General features: G+C 36.0%; 1 protein-coding gene across 2 annotated transcripts in view; it reads left to right on the top strand.

The window, feature by feature from the left end:
* The first annotated feature begins 318 nt into the window (after nucleotides 1–318).
* LOC150078566 (SAP30-binding protein) overlaps nucleotides 319–14,761 on the top strand; it is a 142,407-nt gene continuing 127,964 nt past the window's right edge. For both annotated transcript variants that reach the window (XM_090385462.1, XM_090385463.1), the window contains exons 1-3: nucleotides 319–403; nucleotides 2,487–2,650; nucleotides 7,008–7,141. In XM_090385462.1, coding sequence (XP_090241588.1) covers nucleotides 2,503–2,650; nucleotides 7,008–7,141 — 282 coding nt within the window. In that variant the 5' untranslated portion in view covers nucleotides 319–403; nucleotides 2,487–2,502. The remainder of the gene's footprint in view (nucleotides 404–2,486; nucleotides 2,651–7,007; nucleotides 7,142–14,761) is intronic.

The raw sequence follows: 14,761 nt of genomic DNA, 5'->3' as shown, positions 1-14,761 counted from the left end.
GATAGATGTGCGGAAATTTGCCTTTAGCCAGCGGGTGGTTGGTGGGTGGAACAGACTTCCATCCCTTGTCGTGGAAGTTGATAGCCTAAATAAGTTTAAGGCTCAGCTGGACAGGTATTTCGAACGAACAGAGGGGTGAAGTGGAAGTGGTTATTTTTATTTATTTATGTTACTTTTTTTTTTTTTTTTTTGGCTGATGCTGCATAAGCTTGCTTTCTTGCATCAAATGCCTCTACTAATGCTAATGCTAATGCTAATGCTAATGCTAAAATACGAGTACTCACCAGGTATGTTTTCCCTTTATCCCTCAAGATGGCATTGTTGGTTAACGTGATGATTAAACGAAGCATCAAGAAACGAAGAGTTGTTATTTAAAATAATACGTTAAAAAATAATAAGTTAAGTGAGTGAATATTCATTTTTATAATGATTTTATTCCCATTTAATTGATTTTTAATAACATAACACTTTCGAGATTTTATTGTTTTCATATTAATATAATCGCCCTAAACGTGGTTGGGCATTTAGTGTTTACTGGAAAATTAACAAGGTAGAACTTAGAATTCTATCTAAACATCGTTAGATATTTAGATAGAGATATTAGTTAGAACTTTTAGATATTTTGTTCCAGATTAAATGAAGATCATTCCTAGAGTTACGCTTACCTGCCTGTATAACCATCGAAACGGTCCTGTTAAAAAAACAAAACAACCAAAGGACAAAATTTTTGCGAACGTTTGAAACTGCGCCCCTTTTATGGCGCAGTTTCAAACGTTTAATTAAGAAAGTATATATTTTACTGCCCTCGGGGCTTGCTGCCTATAACTTTTATTTTTCTTAATAATGCCATCGTGCGCAGGGTTGCCGGGTGCACATTTGCAATACACAAAGGTGCCTAATCAAGGGGAGGGTGGCATTCAGAGTTTAATAGTTCACAAAATTTTAAAATTAAAGATTAAAATTGAGAATAATCATTCATGTTTTTGCACTTTAGCATTAGTACAGGCATATAATGCAAGAAAGCAAGCCTATATAGCATCAGCCAAAAAAAAAAAAAGAATCCCATTTCACCCATCCATTAACTCCAAATGTTTGTCTACTTCTGCCTTGAATTTTTCGATGTCTCACAGGTATGTCAATGATATACTTTGTTAGCAGGGATAAGGAAGTAATTAACCCCTTCTGTAAGGCCATGGTTAGGCCACAGCTTTCATTTCTTTGTCAATTTCCTGAGGTTTCTTGACTGCAAATGCAGGAATTTGATCACTGCTCGATACTCCATTTTGTCAACCATAGTGTCCTTCTTCAGATTCTGGCCCTACCTCTGGTGTACTATCACATATAGGAATGAAATTTTACATGTTAGTTATTGAATATATAGAAAACTTATATTAAAAACGTCATCTAGGTCAGGGTACAAACTTTTTGATACCCCCCTCATACTTGCATGATTGTAACAATACAAGTATTTGTAATCAAACATTGGCATTAGTTGAGTCATACGATGCAAGAAAGCAAGCTTATGCAGCATCAGCCAAAAAAAAACCATTTCACCCATCCATTAACTCCAAATGCCTGTCTAGCCCAACCTTAAATTTATTCAAGCTATCAACTTCCAGAACAAGAGTTGGAGGTCTGTTCCATCAATCAACTATCTGCTGGCTAAAGGCAAATTTCCACACATCTGTTCTACAACTGTCTTTCCTCAATTTAGTGCAATAGTCTGGAAGCCTCATTTTAGGAAGAAAAAAATCTGCTGGAATGGGTGCAGAGAAGGGCAACCAGACTGGTGTAGGGAACAAAACGGTGCTCTTATCTAGAAGGCTTCAGTTCTGAAAATTGCAGTATCCTGAGATTAGGCACCTGCCACAGAGATCTGATTAAAGTCTTTAAAGCCTTGAATAGGTTGAGTAAGCGGAATGTTAATGGCATTCTTTCACTTACTCAGACTACACATGAGGGGGGGCCATAAATTCAAGTTGAGGAGAGATGGTTGCAGGATAGATATGTGGAAGTTTATCTTTAGCCAGCATGCAGTTGACTGTTGAAACACGCTTCCATCTGTTGTGGAAATGAATGGGTTAAATAAATTCAAAGAAGAACTAGACAAATTCTTGGTGGGTAATGGATGGATGAACTGTAAGTTTTTTTTTTTTTTTTTTGGCTGATGCTATGAGTTTGCTTTCTTGCAACATTTGTCATTACTGCTATTACTATGTAGCCTTGAAGGAGGTCATTTTAGTGTCTGCCATGAAGTGTCTTCTTTGCCAATTTTCTGCCATTAATTTTAATGGCTACTGTCACCACAGTAACCATTAAAATTAATTTTTTTTATAATTAAATAAAAAGAGGTATACAAAGACACCATATGAGTGTTTTTGTGAACATCAAGTGGGCAAACGTTGGAAGGTTAAAATCACTGTTTTTAATGGTTACTGTTGTCTGTTTATTAAAGCATGTTGGTTATGAAGACATTTTAATTATAGGTTATAAAACGAAAACATGGCATCTGATTTTAATAAAGCAACAGCACTAGCTTCCTTGACTGCTACTTACACTGATTCTGAAAATGAACAAGATTCTGACATAGATATGGATATAAGTCTACAGGAAAGGAACTCTAGTAGAGAGCCTACACCTTATTCGTATGGTAAGTACAGTAGTGAGGATTCTTTATATTTTATTACATTTGACTTGAAAATTATATAGTCGGATCTTTGAAGTAAAGAAAATATTATTACTTGCTCAAAGAAATTCACATTCCATTAAACCCATGTTTAGTCTCTAGAGCAAAGTTTCCGGCATCCCCCTCCCCCCATACTTCTCCTTCAACCCATGCATGGTACTAAGTACTATAGGTTTTGATACCTTTCGTGTTGGGGTTTTCATAAAAAAAAAAACCAAAAAAAAACCAAAAAGGATTTATAATTTACTTATGGATAATTATAGTATTCTGTTTCATGGTTTATGGTATGTTTTGGAATTTTTAATACCTTGGACTTTATGAATAAATTGGTTGAGCTTATCAATGAACACAAGGTTAGTGACTGCTTCCATTGCAAAGCTACCAACTCTCCCTTGCCATTGTACTAGAGCCAGTACCATAGAGTGTCTCTCTCTCTTTGCAAAAACACTTTTTCTCCATCATTTTCTTTTCACAGGAAATAGTAAAACTGTTAAAATCAGGATTTTAAAAAAATTATTAAATTTTTTTTACCAATTTTATTAACACATACAGTTGTGATAAAAATCTGAGAATAGATTGCTATAATTTTTCAGTTAGCTTTATATAAATATAAAAGGCAAATTTTTTTGCAGGTTTTCATTTTCAATGTAATGTCTGTGATACAGCTTAGGGATGATACCATCTCTCAATTGAGAAATTTAATACAAAAGCTTAACAGTGTATTAGAAACTAATATAATTAAAGATTTAGTTTCAAAGAAAATAAATTATGCCATTTCATGTCCCAACTTGTGTTGCAGTTAATTTACGGTATGAGTCTGTCAGTAAATTGTTATGTCCACCTTCACCTTTCTTTTCAATCAGAATTATAAAAGACTAGTGAGAGAGAATATGTCATGTATGTCAAAACAAGTTGATGCAATAGAAATTTAATGTACGTTAAGGTGATTTTGTATGCTGATATCATCCAACGAAGGTGTTACAATTTCAAATATTTAATGTGCTTATAGCAGAATCTGTATGACTCATGAATAAATTTAGTAAATTTCAGATTAGTTTGATGAACGGTAACTTTCTGTTGTGAATTTTTAAGCACAGAGTGCGTTTTCTTACAGCACATGAAAATTTGCTAGCTCCAAACAGAATTTGTAGATGGCAAGCTTCCAATTTGGGTATTGAAAGTGTTAATTTAAATATAATTGTATTTGGAGAACCAGTTCATCATCCAGTAACATTTTTTTAGAGAACAAGTTTTTTTGAACCAACTTTAAAAACATTGATTTAAAAGTTTACAGTACTCAATATCATTGTAAGGATATAGATATTTTGCAGATCAGTTCTGTTAATATCAGTGTGAGAATCTACCAGACCATTATGAAAGAAGAAATAATCGGTGCACAGTGGTCCTTGGTCAAGTAACAAACAAGTGCACAAAGAAACATGAACTATAACATTACCTGAATCATTCTTTTAATTTAATGATTTCTCATAGAAATGCTGAACGTCACAAAATGTTCAACCTGATGAAGGAAAAACTAAATTCAGATCTTCTCTTTTTGGTGTAGTTTTGGAAAGGAAATGCTCTTGACAGCCAAGTTTGAACAAAACTTTGAATCAGCATTTCTGAAGGTGTCCATAGTCTGCTATAGCTTTCTTGAAGCAGCCATAATCAATTGATGTAAGCCTATGTTTACTTTTAGTGTATTGGTAAGCAATCCTGAGATTGTATTTTATTATAAAATGTATTTTGTCACTGAGATTTAATTTCTAGTGTAGTTGTGGAGTGTTTAAAAAAAACTTGCATTTTGCAGGAAAATCTGTGTATTCCTCTTTTTGTGAAGAATCCCCCCCCACCCTGTTTTTGCAAAAAAAACCTGTACTGTTTTGGCCAGATGACCTCCTGACTACAAATGCCCAATCTCCAGCTTTTTGAAAGGTTGGCACCTATCTTATGTCATCTTGCCATAATAAACTACCTTGCAAAGCAAAAAGCAAAATTTTTGCTGTTATGATTCCATAACTAGGGGCTGTAAATTCAAATCACAGGAAAAGAGATTCAGACTGGTTTGTAGAAAGTTCCTTTTAGCAAAATAGTTGTTAATTACTGGAATAACTAACCCCTGCAGGTAGTTGAGGCTACAGCTTGGCTAAATTCAAAAGTCAGCTAAATTGTTACTTTCGCGAGCAGAAAATCATAGGTAACTGAGTTTAATTTTTTTTCCTTTTTGTTTTATGCATATTTTATTTTTTTAAGCTTATTATTTATATTGCTTATATTATTATTATTATTTAAAAAAAAAAACTTTCTCCTTTATGGAATTTTTTCCACCCAGTGACAGGTACTGGTACCAAGTACATGAGGAAGTTGGTTATGTCTGGTTATTATTATTGTGGCTTTCTTGAATTCCATGTTGGTGTTCTCTGGGAGGCCTATTGCTGCTAGGTTCTTATGGAGGTTCTTTAGCATCATAAGGCTGGTTGACACAGTGATCAGGATAGTCATTACTTATTCCATATCTCATATTTCTTTGACTTCCTGTTTAGGTCTGTGTACCTCCCTGATTTTTTCCCTGTAGGTTTTCTGGAGGTTGCTGGTGTTGGGCAGTTCTGTGTCAATCAGGTAGGTATCCTTTTCCTTCTTGTCAATGAGGTTATGTCTGGTTTGTTGTGTGGGATTGTCTTGTCTATTATTATGGCACAGTCCCGGTATAGTTTGTGAGTAGGGGGTCTCTAGTATGGCTTGAGGTTCGTACTTGTAATACAGTATACTTTTTTTTGATCAACTGGTATTTTTGCACTATCTTCTGATGTATTATCCTGGTAACCTGGTTGTGCCTGTGAGTGTACTCCATCCTGGTGATCATCCTCCATTCCACAGTGATGTGCTGGATTGTTTCTGGGGTCTGGGTTCCTTGGCAATGTATTTTCTGGATGTCTATTCTTGGGGTTTGTTGGTTGTGGGACTTCCTGATTGACTGTTGTGCTTCTTTCTCCTGAATCTCCCATTCTCTTATCTCTTGTATGTCCTTGGTTTTCTTCCGCTTTAGTTCTTTCCAGGAGGCTTGGCCATTATGTTTTATTTCACTGCTCCATATGTTGCTCCAGAACTCCCCAATGAACTTCTGCTTGGGTAGTCCATTTCCATCTTTCCCGTCTTGTCCAGTACTCCTGTAGAAAGCTCTTTGGTTTTCATCGAAGTTGAAAACCAAATTGTCTTATATCTCACAAAAAGGATTCTTCTGCTCTTATGCTTATCTTTGGTGACACTCCGATTTCTAGGCAAAATGATATATCTCTTTTGGAGATTACCCTGACTTCTAATCTCTCTTGGTACAAGCACATTACAAATATTGCTTCCTCTGCATCTAAAAAACTTGGTTTCCTCTTTCGCTCTCGGTGTTACTTTTCTTCCAAAGCTGTTCACTCTGTACAAATCGCAAATCCACCCAACCATGGAATATTGTTCCCACATCTGGGGTGATGCCCCCAAAACCTCTCTCAGGGTTCTAGATTCCATTCAGAAGAGGGCAGTTAGGTTAATTAATGACTCTGTTAGAAAGGAGTCATTAACTCCTTTCTAACAGAGTCTCTCCACTCGCTGTCTCATAGACGTACTGTTTCTGCTGCATGCCTTTTCTACAGATACTTCCATGGGCACTGTTCTTCTGAATTGGCTTCTATAATTCCTGCTCTCTTTCAAAACAGTCCGAACATGTGCCATCACCAGCCAACATCCATTTACTGTCCAACTTCAAACTCACAGAACCAACTTTTCATCATCCTCGTTTATTCATTCAACTGCTGTTTTCTGGAACAACCTTCCTTCTTATGTCTTTTCTGAAAATTACAGTCTACAGAAGTTCAAGTCTAATGTCAATAAATATCTTCTTTCATCTTCTCAACCTCCAACCCAAGCACGGTATTAAGTACTATAGGTTCTAATACCTATCATTTGGGGTTTTCATAAAAAAAAAAAAAAAAGTACCTGTTGAATAAGCAACACCACAGTGGTAAACTCTCATTTTAACCCCTGGCTTATGTGGCTGTGGATAATTGGATGAGTGACTCTCTCACGTATTTTACCATACAGTAAACATTCATTAAAAAAAAAAAAAAATCACAACAACACCTTCTTAACCACCCACCCAACAAAGATTTAACTGTTTTGAAAAATTTAGATTCTTTATTATTGTTATTTTAATTTTATTATTATTTTTTTTGCTTTCCATGTCATATAAATTTATGTACAAAATATTTTCATCAATCAGAAAAAAAATTTTATCAAAAAAATTCCATTGAATTTGTTTAAATTTCTATTTCAGAAGATAGATTTAATAGTAAAGAAGGGAAAGTTTCCCAGCTTGTGTCATATACAGCAGCCGAAGGTTGGGAAGATGAACTCAGGGCAGAATCAGATGATAGTATTGATTCCGATTTAAACCCTACTGATGAAAGGGTAAGCAAAGAAGTGTTTTTTTTATTTTTTCCTTTTTCATTACATGTATATAACCCACTCATAAATTGCTATTTTGAAGATGAAAATAATAATTTAAAGTCAAAACATGTAGAACAAGTATAAACTATCTAAAAGTGGATAAGTGAACATTTTGTTCCACATAAGAGATATTTAATTCTGTTATAGACTGCAAATGAAGCACTTACAGTCTTGAATATCTGATGACAATTAGAAAACTAGTTTCTTGTAGAAACTTGTTGAGAACTCCCAGAATATCCCAGATCACTGACTATCTTGAGGAATTTTCATTTCCTTTATCCTGAGTCAATCATAAAATAGCTAAAACAGCCAAGAGTTGAGCACAAAAACGTTCTTCTTGAGATATCCAAATTGAAAAGCTAATGCACAAAATGTATGCAGCTATGCTCTAATGCACAAAATGCATCTTACATGTGTGTGGAATAGCAACACCAAAATAACATACACTTTGTGAGTATGAAATAAAAACAGTAGAGGGAAATTGATGAATGAAGTCATGTTTGGTGGTAGAAATATGACTCTCACATTCGAATTGAAATCATCTAGATGCATAGTCAATTTTTTGGACTGTACAGGAACTCCCCGACTTACGTAATACTACTTGACTTACACAAATTCGACTTTATGTAAGTTTTTGCCAGCCGGTGCAAACTGAAAAAAATATGGGAATGTATTTTCAATCTGTAGGAATAAACGGAAGTATCGTAAAAATATCGTAATGTGAACACAATAACATTTTTTTTTTTTTTTTTGTAATTCATTCCAAGTCCTTGGAAGTTGAAAATTTCGCTATATTACTAAGCTATTTATCTCTCTAAAAGGTCATATTTATAATGGAAATTGCACTACACTTTTACTGTTATCATATGTTCCCATTCTAAGAATCAATTTTGAATGCTTTTGGAATATTTTTCTAAAACACATTTCTAGAGGTCACTACCATAAAACAAAAACAATTTGCACTTTCTGATTTATTGGGCTTTTCTGTTAGTGCAGTCTATTATAAATGGGTAGCAAACTCAATCTTATTGCATTTGCGATAATCCCGATAACTGGAATTGTGTGGGTTTTTACTTTATTATGGCAAAATGTGTTCCTCTTCACCGAAATCTTCAATCATATAAAAAACAAATTTTCAGAAACTTCTCTTTATTCCTATTTACGTATTACAATGATGAAGGGAAAGGGACCAATGAAAAGTGCAAGTGCTGGCAGTGCCAGGAAGCGAAACAAAATTGATTTAGAAATGAAGATGAAAATGATTAATAAGTATGAAGCAGACAAAGTTTGTCATCTATTGCAAGGAAATTAGGTCTCACTGCTTCAACATTGAATACAATTTTAAAGGACAGTGTGCGTATAAAAGAACATGTCAAAGGATCAATGCACTTAAGATCAATGATCACAAAACAGTGTTAAGGTGCTATATTGAAGGTGGAACAGCTATTAATAATATGGATGGAAAATCAGATTCAGAAGCTGTTGAATCCAATGGCCATTCAAGCAAAAGCAAGAAGTATTTATGAAGGTATTAAGGATAAGTACAGCAAACCCCAAGCCAAGTTTGTGGTAAGCAACGGGTGGTTTAATAGGTTCAAGCATTGTGCTGGTTTCCAAAACATCAAAGTATGCGGTAAAGTCGCCAGTGCCGATTCTGCAGCTGCAGAGAAATTTTGTGATGTGTTGGAAAAAATTATTAATGAAGGCGGCTATTCAATATAGCAAATTTTTAACATTGACAAGACTGCTCTGCATTGGAAAAAAAATGCCGGATCGAACATACATCGCCAAAGAGGAAAAGATGATGCCAGGTTTCAAGGCTTCAAAAGATAGGTCCATGCTCCTGCTTGGGGCTAATGCAGTGGGAGATTACAGGTTAATACCACTGCTTGTGTACCATTCTGGAAATCCTCGTGCATTTAAGGGCATCAATAAAGCCACATAACCTGTGCATTTCTGATCGAACCAGAGAGCATGGATAACAATATCTTTCTTTGAGTATTGGTTTAAATGCTGCTTCATTCCCAAGGTTGAAAATTATTCTAAAAGACAATGACGTTCCTTTCAAGATTTTGCTTCCATTAGATAATACTCCTGGACATCCTACGCAACTAGATGATTTCAGTTTGAATGTGAGAGTCATATTTCTACCACCAAACATGACTTCATTCATCCAACCTATGGATCAGGGTGTTATTTCAAATTTAAAAGCATGCTATTTGCGCACGACATTTGCTCAGGCATTGTCTGCAGTAGACAGTGAGAAAAATTTAACGTTAAGAGACTTTTGTAAATCTTACAATATTTACCATGGCATTTTAAACATTAATTCATCTGTAATGCTACTAAATAACACTGACTCGAATCTGTAAAATGTCTTTATTTTGATAAAATAAAATAAAATACATGCGTACTGATTGTATAACTATATGTTAAAACATTAAAACAAAATAAAATAGATGTTGTATAACAAGAATAAAATTTGGTAAAATATATAAAATTAAAAGCAAAAAAAGTTGTTTAAAACATTAATTTTAAATATTAATAAGGCCTGGGTGGAAATTACTAAAAGTTGTTTAAATGGTGCATGGAAGAAAGTATGCCCATGGCACGTAAAAGGCTTTGAAGAGTTTGAAAAAGACAAATCATATGAAGAAGTTACAGATAAGATTGTAAAGGTTGCAGAGCTACTTCAGTTGGAGGTTTTTGCCAAAGACATAGGGGAGTTAATAGAGGAAGAAGAGAAGAGAAGGAATTATCTAACTAAGAACTTATTGATTTGCAGGCAGTGAATACGAAAGAAGAAAATGCTAACGAAGCTCAAGATGAACCAAATGAGGAGCTTCATCACCAGAGAGATGGCAGTGGCATTTCGTGAAATTGCATCAGCAATGGCGAGGTTTGAGAAGATGGATCCTGACAATGAACGATTCTTAAAAGTTAACAGAGGGGTGAATGATATGCTTGCTTGCTACAGAGAAATCTACGATGAAAAGAAAAAAAAGCCATTGTCCAGTCATCCATTAATGTTCTTTCATAAATTTTGAGTGGCCGACCCCTTCTAAATCTCCACAGCCCTCAACCGCCACAGCGGTGTACCTATCAGTTGAAGATGTCGATTCTGGCAACGTTGCTCAAGAGATAAAATTTACTGATGTTATGCCTGTGTCCTCCCTTTTTTTGTAATTGTATAATTTTTAAATTTTTTAAATTGCACGCTTTTATAATTTTTTCTGCGCACGAGATAAAAAATTGAATAAATACAATAAATAATTCTATTCACATGTTCATCAAACATTTATTTTTTGATTCAGTCAATTCAGCGAGCATAGTTGCAAGTGCTACACAAGCATGAAGGAAATTCCGAATTATGTAAAATCTGACTTACATAGAGTTCTGTGGAACACAACCCTTACATTAATCAGGGAGTAGCTGTACTTGGCATACTTTGTACAGTATGGAGACCACACCTAAAAATAGATGTTGAGCGTGAAAGAGTCCAAAGGTAGGCATTCCACATGGCTAGATCTGCAACATGGTACCCATATGAGGAAAGAATTTGAATATGTGTGCTGCAGAGCTTGGCAACCAGAGAAGAGGACCTCATTGAGGCATATTATCAGTGCTGTCATGAGATATTTTTGACCCCTAGGCAAATCAAGCATTAGCCTAGGGCATATGGATTACCCATAAAATTAAATAATCCACACAATGGCGAAGCGACCCTATCCAAATGGTGCCCTAGGCATTTGCCTGGCTGCCTACCACGCCACGATGGCACCACATTACCACACCACGGTGGCCTGTGGAGGGGTTATGAATGAAGGAGAACTTAATGAATAAAATTAATTAATTGAATGAACAAAGGAGAAATTTTCACTGTTATAAATGATTTCAGAATCAGAAGCTATAAATTTAAATTACAGGGAAGAAGATTTAGACTAGATTGTAGGATGATTTCTTTTAGCTAGCAAGCTGTTAATTACTATAATAAGTTTCTTATTCCAGTAATTAATTAGTTCAAGCTGATATCTTAGGGAAAAATTCAAAGGTCAGCTAGACAGTTACCTGGACGAGGAAGGAAACACATAGGTTATTAGGTTATTTTATTTTTTTGGCTAGTTTAGCAAACATTTTTGACTTCCTTGCCCTATATGGCTAATTAATTTTAATACTAAAACAGAATTGGCATATGGATTAGTCTTTGAGACACCTTAAGGTAAATTTCAAGAGTCATAAAAATGACCTTAAGTTTAGCTGCATAACATCATCAGATATGGCATCAGGCTGCACAAGCCTTGGTTGCTACATTAACTTTGGCAACATTAGGATCCTCATTTAAGACAGATTCCAGAAAAGTGCAATTCAATAAAGGTTTTCTTATTGAAATGGTACCTAATGATTTTAATAAAAACAAAGGAATCAATGCAGACTGCACTTGGATCAATATTTTTCTAAGCAAGGAGTTTTCTGATATACACAAGTCACATCTATAGTCAACAATAATAATACCGAATGCGCAACACATCTTCTGACATAGCAGGTGACTTTTCCAAAAATTCGAAGTAACTCTAAATAAGCTTCCATCAGATGGAAGATGCTCATAATCGTCTAAATAAGCTTCCATCTTGTGGGTTGCCAACTGCATTTTGTAATTGGATATCTAGTTTTTTATCTGACTTCTCACTGCGGGTGATGGTAGATGGCTCTTTATCTTCTGACTTCTCCACTGATTAGCATTATATGATGCAAGAAACCAAGCTTATGCAGCATCAGCCAAAAAAACCCCCCTCCATCCGTTCCAAATGTCTGTTCAGCTCAGCCTTAAATTTATTTAGGCTATCAACTTACACAACAAAAGATGGAAGTCTGTTCCACCAATCAACTACCCGCTGGCTAAAGGCAAATTTTCACACATCTATTCTACAACTGTCTTTCCTCAATTTGAATCTGTATCCCCCCCCCCCAGGTTCTTAATCTGAGCAAAAGGAAGGATCCCATCACCATTCAGCTTGCTCAAGCCATTCAAGGCCCAATACACCTCAATCAGATCACCTTGCAGGTGCCTACTCTCCAGCCGCTGCAAATTGCAGAACTTAAGCCTTTCTTGGTAAGAGCACCCCTTTGTTCCCCTCACCAATCTTGTTGCCCTTCCTTGTACTCGTTCTAGCAACTCTACATCCTTCCTAAAATGAGGTGTCCAGACCTGTACACTACTCTAGGTGTGGCCTGACCATTGCCTTGTATAACAGGATAATCACCTCCCTGTTCCTGCTAGCAAAATTCTTATATATCATTGACAAGACTCCATGACCTGCCCTGGCAGCCCATCTGCACTGCTCTGTGAACTTCATATTCAACTGCACAATTACCCTCAGGTCTTTTTCACTTTCCACTTCCCTGAGTGTAGTACCACACCATTGGTACATTTCTCTTTGGTTATTGCTACCCATATGCAGTACTTTGCATTTGTCAAAGTTAAACTTCAGTTGTCACTTCTCAGCCCATTTGCCCAACTTATCTAGATCCAGTTGGAGTAGCATACTGTCTTTACTGTCATTAACAACCCTGCCAACCTTTGTATCATCTGCAAACTTGGACATTAAACCTGATATACCTTCATCAATATCATTGATATATATAAAAAACAACAATGGGCCCAACACCGAACCCTGGGAAACTCCACTAACCACTAAGAGCAGTGTCCATTGATTACCACTCTCTATAGTCTCCCACTCAACCATCCCTTTATCCATTGCAGCAACTTACCCCCAAATGCCACATCTCTCCAATTTGTACGACATTCTTCCCTGTGCAACAGTATAAAAAGCTTTCCTGAAATCCAAGTATATGATATCAGAATTATTTTTGGCATTCAGTTCCTTTGTGACCACATCATAGTATCCAGTCAAATTGGTCAGACAAGACCTCCCTTTAACAAACCCATGCTGTGTCTTAACTGTTACTGCAATCTTGTCTAGATAATCCTGCAATGCTTTAACCAGTAATTCCATTATTTTCCCCAGAACACAAGTTAAACTAACAGGTCTATAGTTATTTCTGTCACCTTTTGAATCCCCTTTGTGAATTGGTGATACATTTGCACACCTCCAGTCCATGAACCTCCCCTGAGTCCTAGGAAGCTCTCATAATTATGGCTAAGGGTTTGCTTACTTCCTTTGCTGCCTCTTTTAATATAACTGGATCGATCCCATCCACCCCAGGTGCTTTTTTTATGTTTAACTTCAACAATTTCTCATCCAACTTGCTCTCAGTTATTACAAAATCACTTAGCTCCTTGTTAGAGTTTGATAAACTTCTGGCACTCCCCTCATTGAATAACTCCTCATGTGTGAATGTAGATGCAAAATACTCATTTAGTTTATCAGCTATCTGAGCACGATCATCAATAGTCAACCCATCTATGTTAAGTGGTCCAGTGTGATTCATCCCTTTCCATCTAGAGTTTACATGAGCAAAGAACTCTTTGCATCCTTTTCCAAGGATTTCTCATAATCTGCCATAGGCTTCTGTGTCACCTGATACTTTTTATGCATCCCATACATTTTTCTTCTCTGCCATGAGCCTCATTAGTTTATCTGACATCCATTTAGGCCTAAACCTTGAACAGTATTTCTTAGTTGGAATGAAAAGCCTAATAGCCTCCAAAATTAAGTCTCTGAAGGCTTCCCATTTAGAATTCAATGTTGGTATCATTATTAGTTGATCCCACTGTACAGGATTTAAAAACTGTCTGAGACACCTGTAATTAGACCCCTGTTGTACCTTTACGAAAGCAGTAGCCCTTTCCTTTAGCCTTAATGGTAGTTTGTACATTGTGATCACTACCACCCAGTGGTTCCTTTATCTGCAAATTCTTAATGCATGAATAATTACTGCTGATAATCAGATCAAGAGTATTACTCCCTCTAGTTGCCTCTTGAACATGTTGCTGTAGAAAACAGTCATCCAGTAAATCCACAAAAGTCTTGCTAGTTTTCGAGTGACCAAGCCACAAGTTCCAGTTGATATCTGGAAAGTTAAAATCCCTCATTACAAGACATTCTGATTTACTGACCCACTCTATTTCTGTACACAACTGATCATTATAATCATCAGATTCATTAGGCCTATAACACACACCTACTCTCATTTTTCATTTCCCAGTGTTTGTCACACCAAACAGACTCAACATTGCATTGTCCACCAACATAAATTGGATGCACTTCCTTAGATTTTGTGTTTCTTAATGAAAAGCATAATCCCTCCTCCCTTCCTGTCTTGTCTGTCCTTTCTGTACACATTGTACTCCCCAAATTCCAATTCTGCACTGCTTATATCTGTGTGACACCATGTCTCTGATATCCCAAGAATATTTGCCTTTGATGTTTTGACTAGCACTTCAAGCTCATCGAATTTATTAACTATACTCCTAGCATTGGTGTACATGCAAGTATACATGCACCTGTTTCTACTCTTAGTTACCCTAACACAGCCCATGTATTTCTTTATTCCACTATGACTCCCAGCAGTCCTGGAAATCTCCATTGTTTTGCTTTCCAGGCTGCTGCTCATTCTAAT

The sequence above is a fragment of the Mastigoproctus giganteus genome, chromosome 11, assembly GCF_048544385.1.
Source record: "Mastigoproctus giganteus isolate SK-2022 chromosome 11, ASM4854438v1, whole genome shotgun sequence".
NCBI classification, from domain to species: domain Eukaryota; kingdom Metazoa; phylum Arthropoda; class Arachnida; order Uropygi; family Thelyphonidae; genus Mastigoproctus; species Mastigoproctus giganteus.
This window is presented reverse-complemented; position numbering and strand designations above follow the sequence as displayed.